The sequence below is a fragment of the Arachis duranensis genome, chromosome 4 (assembly GCF_000817695.3).
Source record: "Arachis duranensis cultivar V14167 chromosome 4, aradu.V14167.gnm2.J7QH, whole genome shotgun sequence".
In the NCBI taxonomy this organism is placed as follows: domain Eukaryota; kingdom Viridiplantae; phylum Streptophyta; class Magnoliopsida; order Fabales; family Fabaceae; genus Arachis; species Arachis duranensis.
The window spans coordinates 4083253-4101313 of NC_029775.3; the positions used below are offsets into that span (position 1 = coordinate 4083253).

The following is an 18061-nucleotide window of genomic DNA, read 5'->3' on the forward strand; positions in this document are numbered from 1 at the left end:
TATGTTTAATAGAAGTGACTTTGTAGATATATGTAATAAAAATATCTTTTTTTATGATTGTGTCAAATGAAAATAGCTTTAATGTATTTTCTGAATGTGTCTCCTTATGTATGTGTTTAAAATATAATAATTAATTATTATTAGTAATAAGTTGACAGATAGTATATTGGTACCTATACTTTTTTATTGGATATATATGTCAAGGCCTAAGTATATCTTATTTTTGGACCTTGAAAGTTTGGTTGTTGGGCCTATTGTGTTCTGCTTGCACTACCTAGACTGAAAGAAACCTATTTATTGGCCCAATAAAAGGCCCAATATCGTTAGAGATTCACATGATCTAGCTAGTGCTAAGGTTCTGGTTATGATAGTTACCTAATCGGCTAATCTTATCTTACAAGAAGCAGTAGTAATAATTGATAGCAATTGTGCGAGTAGAAAAAGAGAGACAGGGATTATTTATTTGTTTATTTATTTGGGCTTCAAGTTATGATATAGTCCTTTCATATATGTTGTTCTACTTGTTGAGCTGTCTCATGAGGACACACACAACTTTTATGGATATCCAAATTCCGATAAGGATGTCACGTGTGCAATTCAATCCTTGCGATACGTAGAATAATATGATTATAAATATAAATATATTTTGACTATGACTAAAAATAAATTGCAATTACATAAAGTGATATTATCAAGTGATAACTATTAATTACGTGCATCTTCATTATTTTCAGTAACTTTTGTAATGAGATAGATATTGCTCAGGTAAATATTGCAATTTTTGGCCCACGTTATAAATAAATACTAGTAACTTCTATAAAAAAAAATAGTTTTACAATAATTTTTTGCCTTACAGAAATTGAAGGGATGGAAAAACGGCAATGTACATTGTACAATGTATGAGGAAAGTGTTCGATTTTCAATGGATTGAAAAAAGAAAATCCGTTTCGGTAGATATCCGTAAAGATTATTCGTAACAGAAGGTTAATGAGACTCGCAAAATTTGTACAGGATCAGAAATCTGTTTCAGCAATTTTATACATACATTATTATATTAAATTTATGTTTAATTTAATACATTTAATTGAATTATATTAAATTTTATTGTAATTATGTTACATTTTAAAAAAAAATTAACGTGAATATTCGAAAATATCCACCTCTTTTACACAAAAATCTATGACAAAAATAAAAGAAAAACAGAAGATATTTTACTAAACAAGAACGGAGAACAGAAGAAAAATCCCCATCTCCATAAAAATTCATTGTCATCTCTAGTTCTCATAGTCTCATCCTCAAATTCAATATTAATAGGAGTAATTAACTTGAGAGATAAGAAGGGGAAATGGTGTAAAATAAGAAGCAAATGATTGTATGCAGACTGTTCTCTAGTCTTGATGCATAGTCTCCTTGTCTAGTAACTAGTTTTTCAATTTTCTTTCTTAGTAAACAAAGCCCCATTAAGATTTTGGGAACCCGTTCCTATTATATTTGTTATACAAAGAATGATTTAATTTAAAATGCTGCTTTTTTTATAGAATCTTTAAATTTAATAGATTAGTGACTAATTTATTGTAAATCAAAATTTTATTTAAAATTTTGTTATGATTAGTCAATGTGAAAGAAAAAGTATATAAAATGAAGACAAAAATAAATAATTTAATTAATTTATAATTATATTTAATTAATTTTATTTATTTTTAATTTATAATATTTGATATTAATTGTTTCTCATTTCAAATTAAAATTCTCAATGATACGTTGGAAAATTAGGAGCAGGAATCACGGAATTCTGTTATGGGTGGGATCACATAACTCTTCTTTCAACAATTCCAATTTTTAATATATAAAAAAATTTATAAAATATATAAAAAATATTCATTTAATATAAAAAAAAAAACATTTTGATATAAAATATTTTAATACCTAACATAAATATCATTTACGTAGATCTTTTTAGTTCCCTAATATTGTTGAATATAAAATTCAAACTCCAAGTGGTATTAAGACTTTAATTTAGTAGTAGTTATTAGTTATGCTGTTTTTTAGCGAATCTTTTCTAACAAAAAAGTAAGTGTAAATTTTTTTTTCATAAATCATTAATTAGTTATAGAGGAGTAATATGAATTCCTTTTATTATTGATAAAGATGCCAAAAATAATATTGAGAATAACTTTTAATTTATTTTACATTAAATATTAATTTTTGTTATTTTATTTTTTTATCGCTGTAGTTTATTACGTTGAAGTCGCTTGAAAAAAAAGTTACACCGTTTTCTTGTTTTCAAATGTTCAATAGAACAATGTGGTTCTTAATTAAGATTACAGTGATGAGAAAGGAATATACCAATAGTCAATAATTAAAAGGAAGCAGAATATTCGAAAACGAAAAATAGTAAGAAAAAAAAAACAGAGATTTTATTTACAAGGTGCCACAATTTGGAAGGTAAACACAAAAGTAAAGGCATCAATGAATCTGGCCCTTCAAGCACTACAATGGGTTGATGTGAGATATTTTTCTTTTCGTTAATGCAAAAACGAGGGGAAGGGAAAACGTGTTCCCATCTTGTGACGCTAAGGCGATTGGTAAATTTTAAAAGTAACTTTTTTTTTATTTTTGATTTATAAAAAATAATAGTATTAATGTTTAGTGTAATTTTTAAAATTAAATTACAATTTTTTAAGAAATTATTTAAGAGTTTATAGAGAAGTTAAAAAAATACTTATCTTATAATACTTCTATTTTTTATCATATTTCTATAAAATAAGCACTTTTAAAGTTAAAAATTCAAATACAAAATAACTTATTTATAAGTTACTTTTAACAAGGTCATTTATTGTTTAAATTATTTTATAAAAAAAACTTAATTAAGTTGATTATCCAAACTAAACCTAATTTTTCATGAATTAATTGGGCAGGTACAAAATTTGGTACCATTTAGGCCAGAATTTATAGATGCTAAATCAAGGAAGAGAATAAGAATTTTCCAAAAAGATGATCATTTTTAATCAATACTTAGTCAACTTTAAATATTAAAAGTTAATTATAAATTTTAATAATATAAAAATAAAACATTTGTTTAAAATATTAATTGATATTAAAAAAATATTAATCTTTTAATATTTTTCTTGTATATTATATTAAATTTAGCATTTAATAATAATAAACTAACAAAAACTTGCAAGCTACTCGTTGCTCCTAAAATATAAATAAATGGTGTATATAACTTATCATTCTTTCTTTTACTATAGTTTTCTATTATCAAATCAAACCATTAATTAATTTATCATCATAATCATAATTTGTGTGCTCTCGTCGTGGTGGGTACGTACAAAAATAAGGTTTATGAATGTGACCTACCAACCAATGATACAGTCACACTCACATGTCATCCTACTCATCAACGTTACCAAAGAGAAAGAGAAAGGATAAGCACTAACCATCACAGAGTGTTATCTACTCAGCAAACCAAAACCCCAACAAATTAATAATAATAAAGAAAGAAAAGGTAAAAAAATAAATAAATTAGGGGAAAAAAAAGAAAGAAAAGCAGAAATAACACTCTACAAGGATTCATTAATCATAAACCTTATCCACCCAATTTTCCAAAGCCCCCAAAAACGAAACTAAAAACTAAAAAGTTTCAGTTTTTAACGCAGCCGCGGCGACCCATCACCGAGCACACCTCATAGCTTCTTACTTCTTCAACTTCTTCAACTACCAAACCAACTTCTTCTTCTTCTACTACCATGGCTTCTTCTTCCTCTGTTTTTGTTCTGCTTTCCTTTCTTTTCTTCACCCTCTTCCATGTTCAGATCTCAGCTTCTTCTCTGATTCTCCCTGTCACGAAAGACTCTGCAACGCTTCAATACTTGACCACACTCTCTTATGGAACCCCTCTTGCTCCCACAAACCTTGTTCTGGATCTTGGGGGTTCCAACCTCTGGATCGATTGTGCATCGAGGAACTCCCCTTCTTCTTCCTCAATCTCTGTTCCTCACCGTTCGATTCAGTGCCTCACGGCGAAAAGCCACGAGATTGAGACTCAGGCATGGATCACTAGCCTCTCAAACCCTGAAGAACTTGACCAGCCATGTCAAATTCTCTCTCAAAACAGCATCACCGGAACAAAATCCTCGGAGGGTGAGCTCGTTCAGGACCTCATAGCACTGAAAAGGTGGAAGCTTGAAGAAGAAGAAGGACCAAAGAGTCAGATTCTCTTTGCTTGTTCACCAACACTTCTCTTGAAGGGTTTAGCGACTGGTGCTAAGGGAATTGCAGGTCTTGGAAGATCTCGAAGTTCATTCACATCACAGATCTTTGATTCTCTTACAACTCAAAGAAAGATGAGTTTTTGTGTCTCATCTTCATCTGGGGTTGTGGTTTTTGGTAACATGGGTTATGAATTTCAACCATCTGATGAAATTCTCAGATCTTTAACCTTCACACCCCTTTTGACCGCCACCAACAACCAGAAGAACCCTAATTCACAGGAGTATTTCATCAACGTCAATTCCATCAAAATCGGTGGGAAAAAGGTTTCCTTTAACACGCCATCGCTGTCACAAGATGGCAATGGAGCTATGTTGAGTACGGTTGTGCCTTTCACAACTTTGCACAGTTCAATCTATGAGATTTTTGAGAGTGCTTTCTTGAAAGCTGCTTTGGCCATGAACATGGCAAAGGTGGAAGCTTTAGCACCTTTTGGTCTTTGTTTCAGTTCTGAGGGGAACCCAAGTGTGCCAATTATTGACTTTGTGCTTCAGAGTGAGATGGTGAAGTGGAGCATCCATGGAAGGAACTCAATGGTGCAGGTCAACGAAAAGGTTATGTGCTTAGGGTTGTTGGATGGTGGTGTGGATGCAAAGAATAATATTGTGATTGGAGGGTTTCAATTGGAGGATGTTTTGGTTCAGATTGATCTTGATACTAACATGGTTGGATTCAGCAATTCACTTTTGATGAAGCAAACTAGTTGTTCTGATTTCAAGAGGCTTGCTTCTTCCATGGTTGCAGCAGAATGATTTGACCAAAATAACCCCTGCTATTGATTATGATATATAATTGATGAGGCATAATACATAGTTTTTTTGTTTTCTTTTTTTAGATTATGGGTGAATGCTGAACATTTTAGTATCAGTTTTTGAAATCACCTTAAATGTTTTGTGTGTATACTACTAATGGTTATTGTTGGGAAGTTGGAAGGCACCTTTTGATAATTGAATAGTTATCTGGTATGAGCTTTAATCAGTTGAGTTGTTTTGTTTTAGGCTTAATTATGTGTGTTTATTTTGTCGGTGTGATAAGATATGAAGATGATAGGGAATAGTGTGAATATGGAAATGGAACAAGTTGTGGAATATTTTGATAGTGGGAAGAGCATATCCATTTTGCACCATTCATTTCATTATAAGGCACTTTTGGTATTACTTTCCATGTATTTATTTATTTTATTGCACAATATGCGGCACACAGTTTAACACAAAATGAAAGGTATTGGCACCCTGAAATGGCAGAATATCTGTTTTGTATTAATTCACGAGGTTGAGGCCTAATCGTACACCAGTACAGGAAAAGGGCTGTTAATAAATTTAAAAAAAAAATCTATGTTAATAAATTTTTAAAAAAATTAAAAAAAGGTTGAGTGTAATTAAATTTTTACCATTTATTTATAATTAAAAAGATAACTTTTTAATTTGTATATGGTTTTTAGATTTATGTTTTTTAAAAATATCAGAATCTGTCAATAGCGTATTGTATATTTGTATTCTTAAAAAAAATTTAAAAATAATAAAAAAAGACAATTTGCTGCTGGTGAATCGGCGAATTCACTTTTTTAAATTTTAAATTAAAATTCACAATTCGCCAATGAGAAATTTTATTTATTTTCATATTTTAAAAATCACCAACAAATCCATTTTAATATGAAATAAGTTGCCCTTTTAATGGGGTGAAGCATAGACGAGTTGACTTTTCAAAATGGATGAGCATTCATTATATGCAAGTTTATGAATTAATTAATTACTGTTACCTTCTTTTGGTAACTGATAATTATTATTTAGCAGAAGGATTAGATTCAACTAATTGTTCTTTTTCTGACTATGATCATCGTTACAATTGTGCACACAACAGTGTATGATCCTTAATCTTAATTTAAACAATTCTTTCTTTAGATATGTCTAAAACTATGTAGTCCTTAAAATGTACAAAATTATAGTTTGACCTATAAAATCTGTGAATTTTAATTAACGTATTGATCTACCTATAAAAAAAGTAACTACTTTTTCCAAAATTGGAAGTTTTTGAAAGAGAATTTCAACCTAATCTCACCATTGATCTAAAACTATTGAAAATAAAGGCCATAGCATCAGCACCTAGATAGTAAATTTGCTTACAAAATTTGATAGAAGGGATTACTACAGATACCAAGAAAACATGCATAATCAAGGAGATAAACAGCATACAATATATTGTTTCCATTCAGCATAAGAGTAATTCAAATGCCATATATCATAAGTGGAAGCAACTTGCATTATGGAGCAAAAGTGAGGAACTGAAGCTTAATTTTGATGAATCCAAATCAAAGACTAAAAGATTATCAACCAACTGATACCCTCCAATGACAATTGATGCTTTCACAAACGACATTCTTGGTTCTGTCCCTCCATCAACAAATGCAAGACATGCCACATTCTCCTTTGCCATTACCATTGAATTTGCACCATGAATTCTCCATTGCACTCCCCCTTGTAACACAAGATCAATGGTAGGAACAACAAATCCAGTGACAGATTTCTTAATAGTTCTAGAATCAAAGCATGCCTCAAATGGTGCAACTGAAGCAACTCTCTTCATCTTTCTATCCAAAGCCTTATTAACAAAATCTCGAAGGAAAGGCTTATACACAGAGCTTTGTAGCTCGGTAAAAGGACTCATTGTGCTGATTTTGGTGCCACCATTTCCCTTTTTGTCAATGGACAACTGTGAAGGCTTGATGTTCACAACATTGCCATCAATCTTAACTGATTTGAGATCAATGAAGTATTCCTTAGAGGGTACGCCCTTGACAGAAACAACACCAGTGGAATCAGGGTTGATGATCAATGGTGTGGTTTGAACAAATTTGGACACTGACCCATCAATGGATTCAACCATTAAATTGGTGTATCCTAACTTGTTTGAAGAAGGTAAGCAGAGAGAAAACTTGGGTTGAATCTTGTTTTCCAATGCAAGTTGATTTGGTAATGCAAGTTGTGATCTTGAAAGGCCTAAGATCCCTTTAGTGCTCTTAGGTAAACCTTCTAGAGGGGAACCGGAAGTGAATCCTTCGGCTTCAATGCAGGCCGAAATCAAGCCATGAACTTCCATTTGAGAAATGACTATGATATCCTCACCAAAACCAGCACTGAAGATGAACTTTGCATATTGGTTGATTGCAGAGGCACCACAAGTGTTGTTTGTGCAGCCCGGTTTGAAGGGACCGCTGGTGCAGCTAATGCAGCCGATTGCATCTTCAGGGCATGATTTTGAGTTGCAGCTGATAGGGCTGTAGGATGATGAATTGTAGTTCTTGTCACAGTCATACCAGAGGTTTTCCCCTGCAAGATCAATGGCTAGATTGAAGCTCTTGGATGGTGTTCCTATGGCAAGTGTGGTGTAGAAGAGGTTAGTTGAAGGGTCTTTCTTGATTGGAAGGAGATAGGGAGAATGTGGTGGTGATGCTGATAATAAGCATGGAACTGAGAAAAGAGAGATTATTGATAGGATGAAGAAGTTGATAGCAAAAGTTGTAGTAGCCATTGTGATAGATGAAGGCAATGGTGTTTGATGTGTTGTTAACTTAACTGAGTTACCCTTTTATAAATGGAGCACCATGTTTTTGTGTGGATCATATCCTGATGATTGATCATTATCATATTTATGATTCTTTGAGCATTGATTGTAGTCAAGAATGGATGCTTCAGCTGCTATAAATGTGGCCGTAGCACCATCAATTGCTGGATGATGATGGCACATTGTTTGGGTAAGTACTAAGATGTTTTCACGTAAAGATGATAGCTAAAAATCGTTAAATAACAGTTTAATCGGTTAAATCATCTAACAGTTTTTAACAATTATTACATGAAGATAACTTAAGGTGAGTTGTCTCCCATTTTGCATTCCAAGGTACAATTCAGTTATTGCTTTGGTTGCCTATCTTGACATTCCGTACAGGTTGCCACAAGTGGATACCATGCACTTGAGAGTTATATCTATGTTTGAAATGCTTTTAAATTTTGTTTGGTGGAGGCAATTATTCAAGAGATTTTATAAGGAGTATGAGATCTGGTTCGAATATGAATCACTTGTTAAGTAAAAAGAACATCTGTTACTCCATATCACTCACTGTATATAGATATATTGATCTTTAATATAATGAAAGTAAACAAATATGTCAGTATTTTAAAAGAAACTAGACTTAGGTAAAAAATTAGAATTTGGATTCTCTAAATTTTGAATTTTCACTTGTATAGGTAAAGTGTGATCTCTCACTTTAGAATAGTTTATCTCTCATATTTTCTCTTGGTCACATCTATAAAATAAATGGTGAGAGATTACACTTTACAACGTAAAGTGAAATTCAAAATTTAGAGGATCCAAATCCAAAAAATTATTCAGTAAATGACAGTACAAATTAAGGTACAATAATTAATTAGATATCTAACAATTTTTATTTATATACATACATAACAATACAATCAAGAAAAAGACATTGAATTGTATTCGTGTCCACTGAAGATCCATACAATTGAATGATATTAATGATATATCAAGTATCAACCCTTGCATTAGAGCAATTAGTTTTTTGAATTTTAATATGATTTCAAGTAAGCAAGAATGTGTAATAATTTTTAGTTGTATAAAAAGAATATAGTGTCTGACTCTAAATTACAAATTTGAGCATTAATTAAAACTGATACATTCTCTAAAGGATTGATAAAATCAAGTTTAGAGAAACATTCAAATGTTGCAATTACATTTCAGCCTTAAATCATCAATTACAAATTAAGAAATAATAAGCAAACTCCAAAGTAGAATTATTGCTCTTGATGGAGAGATATAGTAGAATTATACTATATATATATCAAAGTATGTCACACTAATACACCAATGGGTTAACTGATTAATGTTTGCAACAAAAGCCAACATAATTTATTCATTCTGCTCCAAAGAAATAAACACCATAACAGTATATTATTATTCAACAATAACAAAATTGAAATGCATCACAACGTAACCTATGGTCCTATACTGTAACATTATTCATTAGTGGGAACAACTTGCATTATGGAGCAAAAGCGAGGAGCTGAAGCTTAATTTTGATGAATCCAAATCAAAGACCAAAAGATTATCAACCAACTGATACCCTCCAACGACAATTGATGCTTTCACAAATGACATTCTTGGTTCTGTCCCTCCATCAACAAATGCAAGACATGCCACATTCTCCTTTGCCATTACCATTGAATTTGCACCATGAATTCTCCATTGCACTCCCCCTTGTAGCACAAGATCAATGGTTGGAACAACAAATCCAGTGACAGATTTCTTAGTAGTTCTAGAATCAAAGCATGCGTCAAATGGTGCAACTGAAGCAACTCTCTTCATTTTTCTGTCCAAAGCCTTCTTAACGAAATCTCGAATGAAAGGCTTATACACAGAGCTTTGTAGCTCGGTAAAAGGACTCATTGTGCTGATTTTGGTGCCACCATTTCCCTTGTTGTCAATGGACAAGAGTGAAGGCTTGATGCTCAAAACATTGCCATCAATCTTAACTGATTTGACATCAATGAAGTATTCCTTAGAGGGTACGCCCTTGACAGAAACAGCACCGGTTGAAACAGGGTTGATGATCAATGGTGTGGTTTGGACAAATTTGGACACTGACCCATCAATGGATTCAACCATTAAATTGGTGTATCCTAACTTGTTTGAAGAAGGTAAGCAGATAGAAAATTTGGGTTGAACCTTGTTTTCCAATGCAAGTTGATTTGGTAATGCAAGTTGTGATCTTGAAAGGCCTAAGATCCCTTTAGTGCTCTTAGGTAAACCTTCTAGAGGCGAACCGGAAGTGAATCCTTCCGCTTCAATGCAGGCCGAAATCAAGCCATGAACTTTCATTTGAGAAATGACTATTATATCTTCACCATAACCACCACCAAAGATGAACTTTGCTAGTTGGTTGATTGTTGTGGCACCACAAGTGTTGTTTGTGCATCCTGGCTTGAATGCACCATTGCAGCCAACGCAGCCATTTGCGTCTTTGGGGCATGATTTTGAGTCACAGGTGATAGGGCTATAGGATGATGAATTGTAGTTTTTGTCACAGTCATACCAAAGATTCTCTCCTGCAAGATCAATGGCTAGATTGAAGCTCTTTGATGGTGTTCCTATGGCAAGTGTGGTGTAGAAGAGTTTGGTTGAAGGGTCTTTCTTGATTGGAAGGAGAAAGGGAGAGTGTGATGATGCTGATAAGCATGGAAGTGAGATAAGAGATACTATTGATAGGATGAAAAAATTGATGGCAAAAGATGTAGTAGTAGCCATTGTGATGAAGGCAAAGGTGTTTGTTTGATGTGTTGTTAATAATGTTTAAGTTACCCTTTTATAGAAAGAGCAGCATGCATGTGTGGATCATATCCTGATGAATGATATATTATTTATGATTCTTTGACCACTGATTTTAGTCAAAAATTGATGCTTGGACAGCTTGGTGGGCACAACAGATACGAATTAAGAGATAACAGCAAGAGATAAGTGAAAGTAAAAGTAGACTTTTATGGCTATAAAAGTATGTAAATGTAATAAGGTTGACTTGTTCCAAATAAAGACAAGATTTGTCCGTTGACCAACATCCAATGTGCCCATACCACCATCATTTGCTTGATGGATTAGTATACTTGAAACGGTGGACACAGAAATTTATTAGGAAATAGATATCAGTTTTTTTAGTAATGTTGCAAAATATTTTTTATTTTAGATTTTATTAAGTGACAAAAAGATAAATATAGTGACTTTATATAATAAAATATCATACTAATTGAAAAAAAAAATGAAGTCAGTCAGTCCTAAATGAACGAGTCAATTTGGGTTGCCCAAGTTGACGTTTCCGTACATTGGGCAATCTAGAAGTAGGTAAATGATGTTTGCTTTATTGCATGTTATTTATACTTGTTTGTCTATTATTTTATTTTATTTGATTCTTTTGTCTACAGAAAACAGAAAATATTGAGCTTTATTATGATTTTCATCCGAATGATGAAATCTATTTTAAGAACATTGATTTCTCATTTCTCCTAAGAGAAATGTTCAAACTAACATTTATTCATTAACTGATACACAACATTAAACAAATTCACACAAAAATTACAAAAATGATAACTGGTCCATAATGAAGTAGCAAAAGAATAATTATAATTCACAAGAGATACATCAAGCTACATTGCTATGCACCCTTTTAGGCCTAAATATTAATAACGCCCTCAAAAACACACATATATGACCCTCTTTTTCTCCCTCTGCTACTCACCAAAACTCTGCTCTCTCTCTCTTACTCTCTCTCTCTCTCTCTCTTTACTCATCCGTCACACATCCGCTAGAAGCTGATTTCACATTTTTAATGTACTGCATTTCAGAAACCAAATAAAATCTAAGTATAAAAGCACAAGAAATAAAGTGTATTTATTTTTTCATTTTTCTTTTGTTGCATCTTAAGGAACTTCATGTCTCATCATACCTTGTAGAGAACTCCTTGGTTAGCTTTGTATGGCGGAGCAGACCATTTCTTCTTGCGTGCCTCCATCTCCTCGTCGGATACCAAAGTATCAATCCTCCTCTTCTGGACGTCGATGTTGATGACATCTCCGTTTTGAATCAAGCCGATTGGACCACCCTCCTGTAACATCAATTAAACCACAAGTATTATCAGCTGCTACAAGGAACTATAAGATTTTTCTTTATAGATTGAGTAGAAGAACATGTCACAAAATAAATACCATCTCTATCTCTATCATTTTAGATAATATAACAACAGCAGGAACATGTTACAGAAAACCATTTGATCGAATATCAAAGATTTTACATTGTTAGCATCTTCAATTTTTTTTTTAAGCTTATTATAGCCATAATAAAATGATAATATAGCATAGTCAATTAACCTGTGCTTCAGGGCATATATGGCCAACAACAAATCCATGTGATCCTCCTGAAAATCTCCCATCAGTCAACAAGGCAACTTCCTGCAGCATCCAAATGTAAGAAATGTCAATAATTAGGTCCATTATCAGGGTCTCTTGTAAATTACAAAATAAAATTAAATTAAGCATATTTGTACCAGCATTGATAGATAGATAGACAAGGATTCATATTAATTGAGACTCCTACAATATCAGAAAAACAACAATAAACAAAAACAAAGCCTCCTTATCCCACTAGGTAGGGTCGGCCACGTGGATCAAATGATGCTATTGAGCTTTATTGTATATCATGTCTACAGTAAGACTGTTTACCCGTAGAAAAGACTATTACAGAGAAAGTAAATAGAATAAACAAAGATATCATAGGTCAGACCTTTCCAAGCCCTGCACCCATTATTGCACTTGTTGGTGTTAACATCTCAGGCATGCCTGGACCGCCCTTAGGTCCCTCTCCCCTAATTACAACCACTTTCCCCTGACAAAGTGGAATATCATATGCAGAGATTCAATTAATCATTTCAATTTAGCAGTGGTTAAATCCGTGTAAAGCGTAACAAGGCAGTGGAAAGAAATACCTTAAAACTTGAAGGATCCTCTGAAATGGCAGCAATCATTGACTCCTCTCCTTCAAATACAAGTGCAGGGCCTGTTGAAAATTCCATGTCATTAACATGTGATTCAGGCAAACATAATTTATCCAAAGCAATATTTTAAGAAATTCATAAAATACAGAGAGAAACTTCACCAGAGAAGTATAGCCCCTCTTTTCCAGTAATTTTAGCAACAGAACCCTGTGGGGCAAGGTTTCCGTATAATATTTGAATGTGCGCTGTCTTCTTTATGGGATTTTCTATAGGCCTTATTATTTCCTGAACCACAAATAACACAAAATTTGTAGCTTGCAAGAGATTAATTCATTAACAATCAAATTGTGGGAACTGTGAAGTATTAGCATTGATAAAATTAAACATAAATGTCATGATACTCATACCTGGCCCGGGGACAAGGGAGGAACAAGTTCAGAATTTTCAGCAAGTGTCCTCCCAGTAACTATAGAAGGGGTATGTCTATGTTAGTGACATGCATATTCTGCAGGAAAGAATCTTCTTTTCTAAACACACTAAGACAAATGGCCATACCAGTCAAACAGTCCCCCTCTAGAAAGCCTTGCTCAAGAAGGTAGCGGATAACAGCAGGGGTCCCTCCAATCTATCAAAAACAAAAATGAGTTTCATGCAATATATGATAGAATAGAATAGCATAGGCACCACAAGCATGACATCAAGAAAGATAACAACATCAACCCTTGTTCAACTAAGCAGGATCAGCTACATTTACATTGATAAGAAGTGCCATAATACCATATAATAAACCAAATCTATTTTAAAACTAGTTAAACCTAAATCTTTAAGTTGTTTCTCCAAGAGTTTTTCGGTCAACTCTTAAGTTTTAACTGCTGAGCTTCCCTCCATGTGATTTATCTTGGGATTTATCATGCCTACTCCACATATGACCGAAGCACCTAAGTTGAAATTGCACCATCCTTTCCATAGTGGGTACAACCCCAAATTTCACTATAATTCATTCTTTCTTTATCCTATCCTATATACCCATTGATTGCAATATTTCTCATCTCTACACCATTCACTTTATTTTCTTGAGTTTTTTTACAACCTAATTTGGTACCATTGGGAAAAAAAAAAAGCTGAAGCAATACTCCATTAGTTAACATAAAAATTAAATACATACCTTGTGAACATCTTCCATGACATATTTTCCACTAGGCTTGAGATCTGCAAGGAAAGGAACCTCATCGCTAACCTTTTGGAAATCATCAAGAGACAATTCGATGCCAACAGACCTGCCAAAAGAATTATATGACCTTTCCAATTAGAATTGTTATCTCTGAGTAAGATGTTTGGCACCAAACTTCACTTACTTGGCTATAGCAATTAAATGTAACACAGCATTGGTAGATCCACCAAGTGCCATAACTATAACCATTGCATTGCGTAGTGATTTACGAGTGATGATATCTCGGGGCTTCAAGTCCATCTTCAACAATTCGAGAAGATATTTGCCAGCTAATCGGCACTCATCCAACTTTAATGGATCCTCAGCAGGTGTAGATGAGCTATAGAAGTAAAAAATAAAGGAAACCACGTATTTTATTTTATTTTTCTTGGGACCAAAAAAGATGAGGAAAAACAATGTCAACCTACATAACATACTTACCTATAAGGAAGAGACATTCCCATAGCTTCTATTGCAGAAGCCATGGTATTGGCTGTATACATTCCTCCACAAGCCCCAGCACCGGGGCAAGAGTTGCGGAGAACATTTTGTCGGTATTGATCGTCAATTGATCCACTCACATATTCACCATAAATCTACAGCAAAATTTCTGGTTAAATGTGACAAAGTGGTATCCAACTTCTGAGATATTCAGGGAAACAGATATATATTAGAAAGTACAGCATTTTAAAGTGCTGACAATTACAAAATTCTCAATTTTTCGATTTAAAGAGGAGCTCCGTTCTTTCTAGGAAGATGGTCCAGACTCCAGACATAGGGAATATGACATCCTAATTGACAATATAAGATTTTCTCTAATAATTTCTTGCAAGTATAAAGGGCCTCAGAGAGAACCAGTTAGTATATGTTTTTCTTTTATTCATTTTCATCTTTTAACTGTTAAAGGAATATTTTCCACTCTCCTCATTAAGTTCTTTCTTCTATCTCTTGAAAAAACTTGCCTTTGTTTTAAATGGTGCAAAATCAAATATGAAGAAATTAACTAAACAGGAATCACATTAAGACGGAATTTGACTCGAGACATTTATTTCTTATACCTGAAAGGCAGATACTATGTCGAACGTATTACCCTGAAAATGACCAGGCTGCAAAAAGGAATATTACAATAAACATTAGAAAGAATATAAACAACCTCAGAATCAGTAATGACATTTCACAGTTTTACTAAGGAAATGGACAGTTAGGGGGCTGCAGCTGGCTTCACAAACATGTTAATTACATCGATCAAATGAAGTCTAAAACAATTACAAGAAGGCATAGCCAAATTTCCTCCTACCTTTATAGTTCCACCATAAACCATAATGCTTGGTCTGTTGAGGCGGCCCATCGCCATGATTGTACCTGGCATCTGTAAAACTGTGAGATGTATGACTCAACTACTAAAAGAATACAATCTACAACTCCTCCAAAACATACAAAACAAGTAATCACAGCAATACAGCAGAAATTGGAAACTTGACAAGATAACAACTGAGCTATTGCAGACAAATGAACGTATTAACCAACAAAAATCAATCCACCAAATCTGCAAACTAAAGAAACCCAACAAAACAAAGTTAGCAAAAACACCCTCTTTTATCTAATCTACATTCCGGTCTACCGAACTAAATGAACTTCACTCTAAAAAAAAAGCAACCTTTGTATATCCCCATTTACATAAACACAAAATTAAAACCTTGCTTAACAAAAACAGTATGAAAAACAAGTTGAAAAGTGAAGGTAAAAAGTGTTTACATTTTTGTCACAGCCAGGGATGGAGATGTTGCCATCATACCACTGAGCACTCATAACGGTTTCAATGCTATCAGCGATGAGGTCCCTGGACTGCAAGCTGTAGCACATGCCCCTCGTACCCATGGAAATGGCGTCGCTGACACCGATGGTGTTGAATCTGAAGGGGATCATGCCGGCTTCCCTAACGCCTTCTTTAACGGCCTCGGAAAGTTCCAGAAGGTGCATGTTGCAGGTGTTACCCTCGTACCAGACGGAAGAGACGCCAATCTGGGGCTTGTCCATGTCGTCCTCGGAGAGACCCACGCCATAGAGTACGGCCTGGGAGGCTCCTTGGGACTTCGGTTGGGTTATTCGGGAGCTGTACTTGTTGAGCTTTTGGGTGGCGGCGGCGGAGGAGGAGGACTCCGGCGGGGAGTCGACGGTGACGGAGGAAGCGGATTGGGAGGCTCTGATGGAGAAGAAGGGGAGAGTGCGGCGGCGGAGAGTGGGGAGCGAGGTGGGTAAGAAGAGAGTGGACTGCATTGTGTGATGATTGAGAAAAGAGAGGAATGAAGATTCAAGAGTGAAGAGTGAAGAGAGGTTTTAGAGAAGGGGATTGAGGGTTTAGCTAGGGTAGGTATGATTATGAACATGAAATGACAATTGACTCTTAATTTTTTGTCACTTATTACTGTTAGTATTGCAAGTGTGTGTTAAAGTTAGTCTTACATCTAAGAAAATAAAAAAGAACGAAAAATTTATAAGATTAGAGATCCATTAATTTAACATCTTAAAATTTTGAGTTGGATATAAAATATTTTCATCGTTGATCCAACAATTACCTACTTATGTCTCTTCAGCCCCTTTTTTTATTTTTTAAACTTGTTTGGGTGGCGTTGAAATTTTTTATTTGTCAGTGTGCTTCATACAAATTTTAGGAAGATTTTCACATGTGTCATTTATTTTATTTAAATATTGATATACCATGTATTAAACGGTAATAGATCAAATATTTGTCGTCTAACACGTGATATAATGTCCAAAATATCTCTGAAATAATGTATAAAAAGACTAATATAGCACTCACAAAATGTCAACTTTGTTGTTATATGATGATTGATGAAGGATGTTTCAAGGCAAGCCAAGCTTTCTATGAATTGCAGTTCATGGACTAATTTTTCTAAGGAACCATGAGTTAGTTCGTTGGAATTTTTTGGAATTATTTTGTTGTAACATAATTAGGATTTATAGCTGTATTTTATTATTTTGGGATTTTTTTAGACATTGAAATTTATATTTTCTAATATAATTAAACAATATTTATGTTATAAAAGGTTATTTTATTTTTTCTTTTAAGATTTTAAGAGATTTTAATTTTTACTCTCTAATACAATAAAACAATTTTAATTAATTTTATAAAAGATAACTTAATCTTTTTAAAAATTCATGATTATAGTCTATGTTTTGTACCTTAAATTTGATATTTAAAAATATTTTTGTCTTTTTAAATTAATGTTAAAAAATATTTTAATCTCTTAAAATAAATTCTGCAAAAATTTTAGTAATTATTAAGTGCATGTTTGGACGCTATTATTTTGTTAAAAAAAGATCTGAAAAAAGATCTTTTTTTATTGCAAATTTTTAGTAGTAAAAGTAAAAGCACTAGTAAAATAAAAAAAATCTTTTTTGAGAAGCTGTAATTTACATCTTTTTTTAAAAGATCTTTTTTCCTTAAAAAAAGATATTTTTCATGTAATAAATAAATAAAAAGTACTTTTATATTGTTATACCCAAACATAATTGATAGATAAAAAGACCTTTTTACATGAGATATCCAAACATAAAATTACTTTTACTTCTCTATAAGATCTTTTAAAAAAAGATAACTCGAAAAAAAATCTTTTCTTAAAAACTCACCCAAACAAGCCCTAAGTCATATTCAGATTTTATTTTCTAATACAAATAATCATATTTAAACCTCAAGTGTTATAGTCTTTTAAAATTAATCATAAAAAATTATTTTTGTTAGAGTTTTAAAGAGGCTACTTTAATCATTACACTACAAGAGAAATGTTTATTACCGGGTAAAACACTATAATAAGCCAAGAAGAATGAAATTTTACACAAATAAGCCAAATGAAAAATTGGTTCATGAATCTACCAACGCACATTACTATATAGTTCGAATTAGGTTCATTCGAACTCTATTCACACATAATTCGAATCATGTTGATTCAAATTATGCACAAATGTGCACACACACTAATTCGAATCATGTTGATTCGAATTACATTCAC

At 33.0% G+C, this 18061-nt stretch overlaps 4 protein-coding genes across 4 annotated transcripts; 1 reads left to right on the forward strand and 3 right to left on the reverse strand.

Annotated features, from left to right (window-relative positions):
- The first annotated feature begins 3571 nt into the window (after positions 1–3571).
- Positions 3572–5413, forward strand: LOC107482649 (probable aspartic proteinase GIP2). The gene has a single exon (XM_016103176.3). The coding sequence runs from the start codon at positions 3750–3752 to the stop codon at positions 5022–5024; it is 1275 nt and encodes a 424-aa protein (XP_015958662.1). The 5' UTR covers positions 3572–3749; the 3' UTR covers positions 5025–5413.
- A 1006-nt stretch (positions 5414–6419) lies between these two features.
- LOC107482594 (probable aspartic proteinase GIP2) lies at positions 6420–7917 on the reverse strand. The gene has a single exon (XM_016103119.3). It carries the CDS (start codon positions 7798–7800, stop codon positions 6511–6513), a length of 1290 nt encoding a protein of 429 aa, XP_015958605.1. The 5' UTR covers positions 7801–7917; the 3' UTR covers positions 6420–6510.
- A 1298-nt stretch (positions 7918–9215) lies between these two features.
- Positions 9216–10610, reverse strand: LOC107482648 (probable aspartic proteinase GIP2). The gene has a single exon (XM_016103175.3). The coding sequence runs from the start codon at positions 10585–10587 to the stop codon at positions 9307–9309; it is 1281 nt and encodes a 426-aa protein (XP_015958661.1). The 5' UTR covers positions 10588–10610; the 3' UTR covers positions 9216–9306.
- Positions 10611–11323: 713 nt separating this feature from the next.
- On the reverse strand, positions 11324–16412 carry LOC107482646 (dihydroxy-acid dehydratase, chloroplastic). The gene is made up of 14 exons (XM_016103173.3): positions 15786–16412; positions 15328–15399; positions 15089–15136; positions 14472–14626; positions 14176–14370; positions 13986–14097; positions 13376–13445; positions 13228–13286; positions 12982–13105; positions 12812–12882; positions 12610–12711; positions 12198–12278; positions 11777–11935; positions 11324–11664 (listed from the first exon to the last, which is right to left on the reverse strand). The coding sequence occupies exons 1-14, from the start codon at positions 16305–16307 to the stop codon at positions 11614–11616; spliced, it is 1821 nt and encodes a 606-aa protein (XP_015958659.1). The 5' UTR covers positions 16308–16412; the 3' UTR covers positions 11324–11613.
- Positions 16413–18061: the final 1649 nt, after the last annotated feature.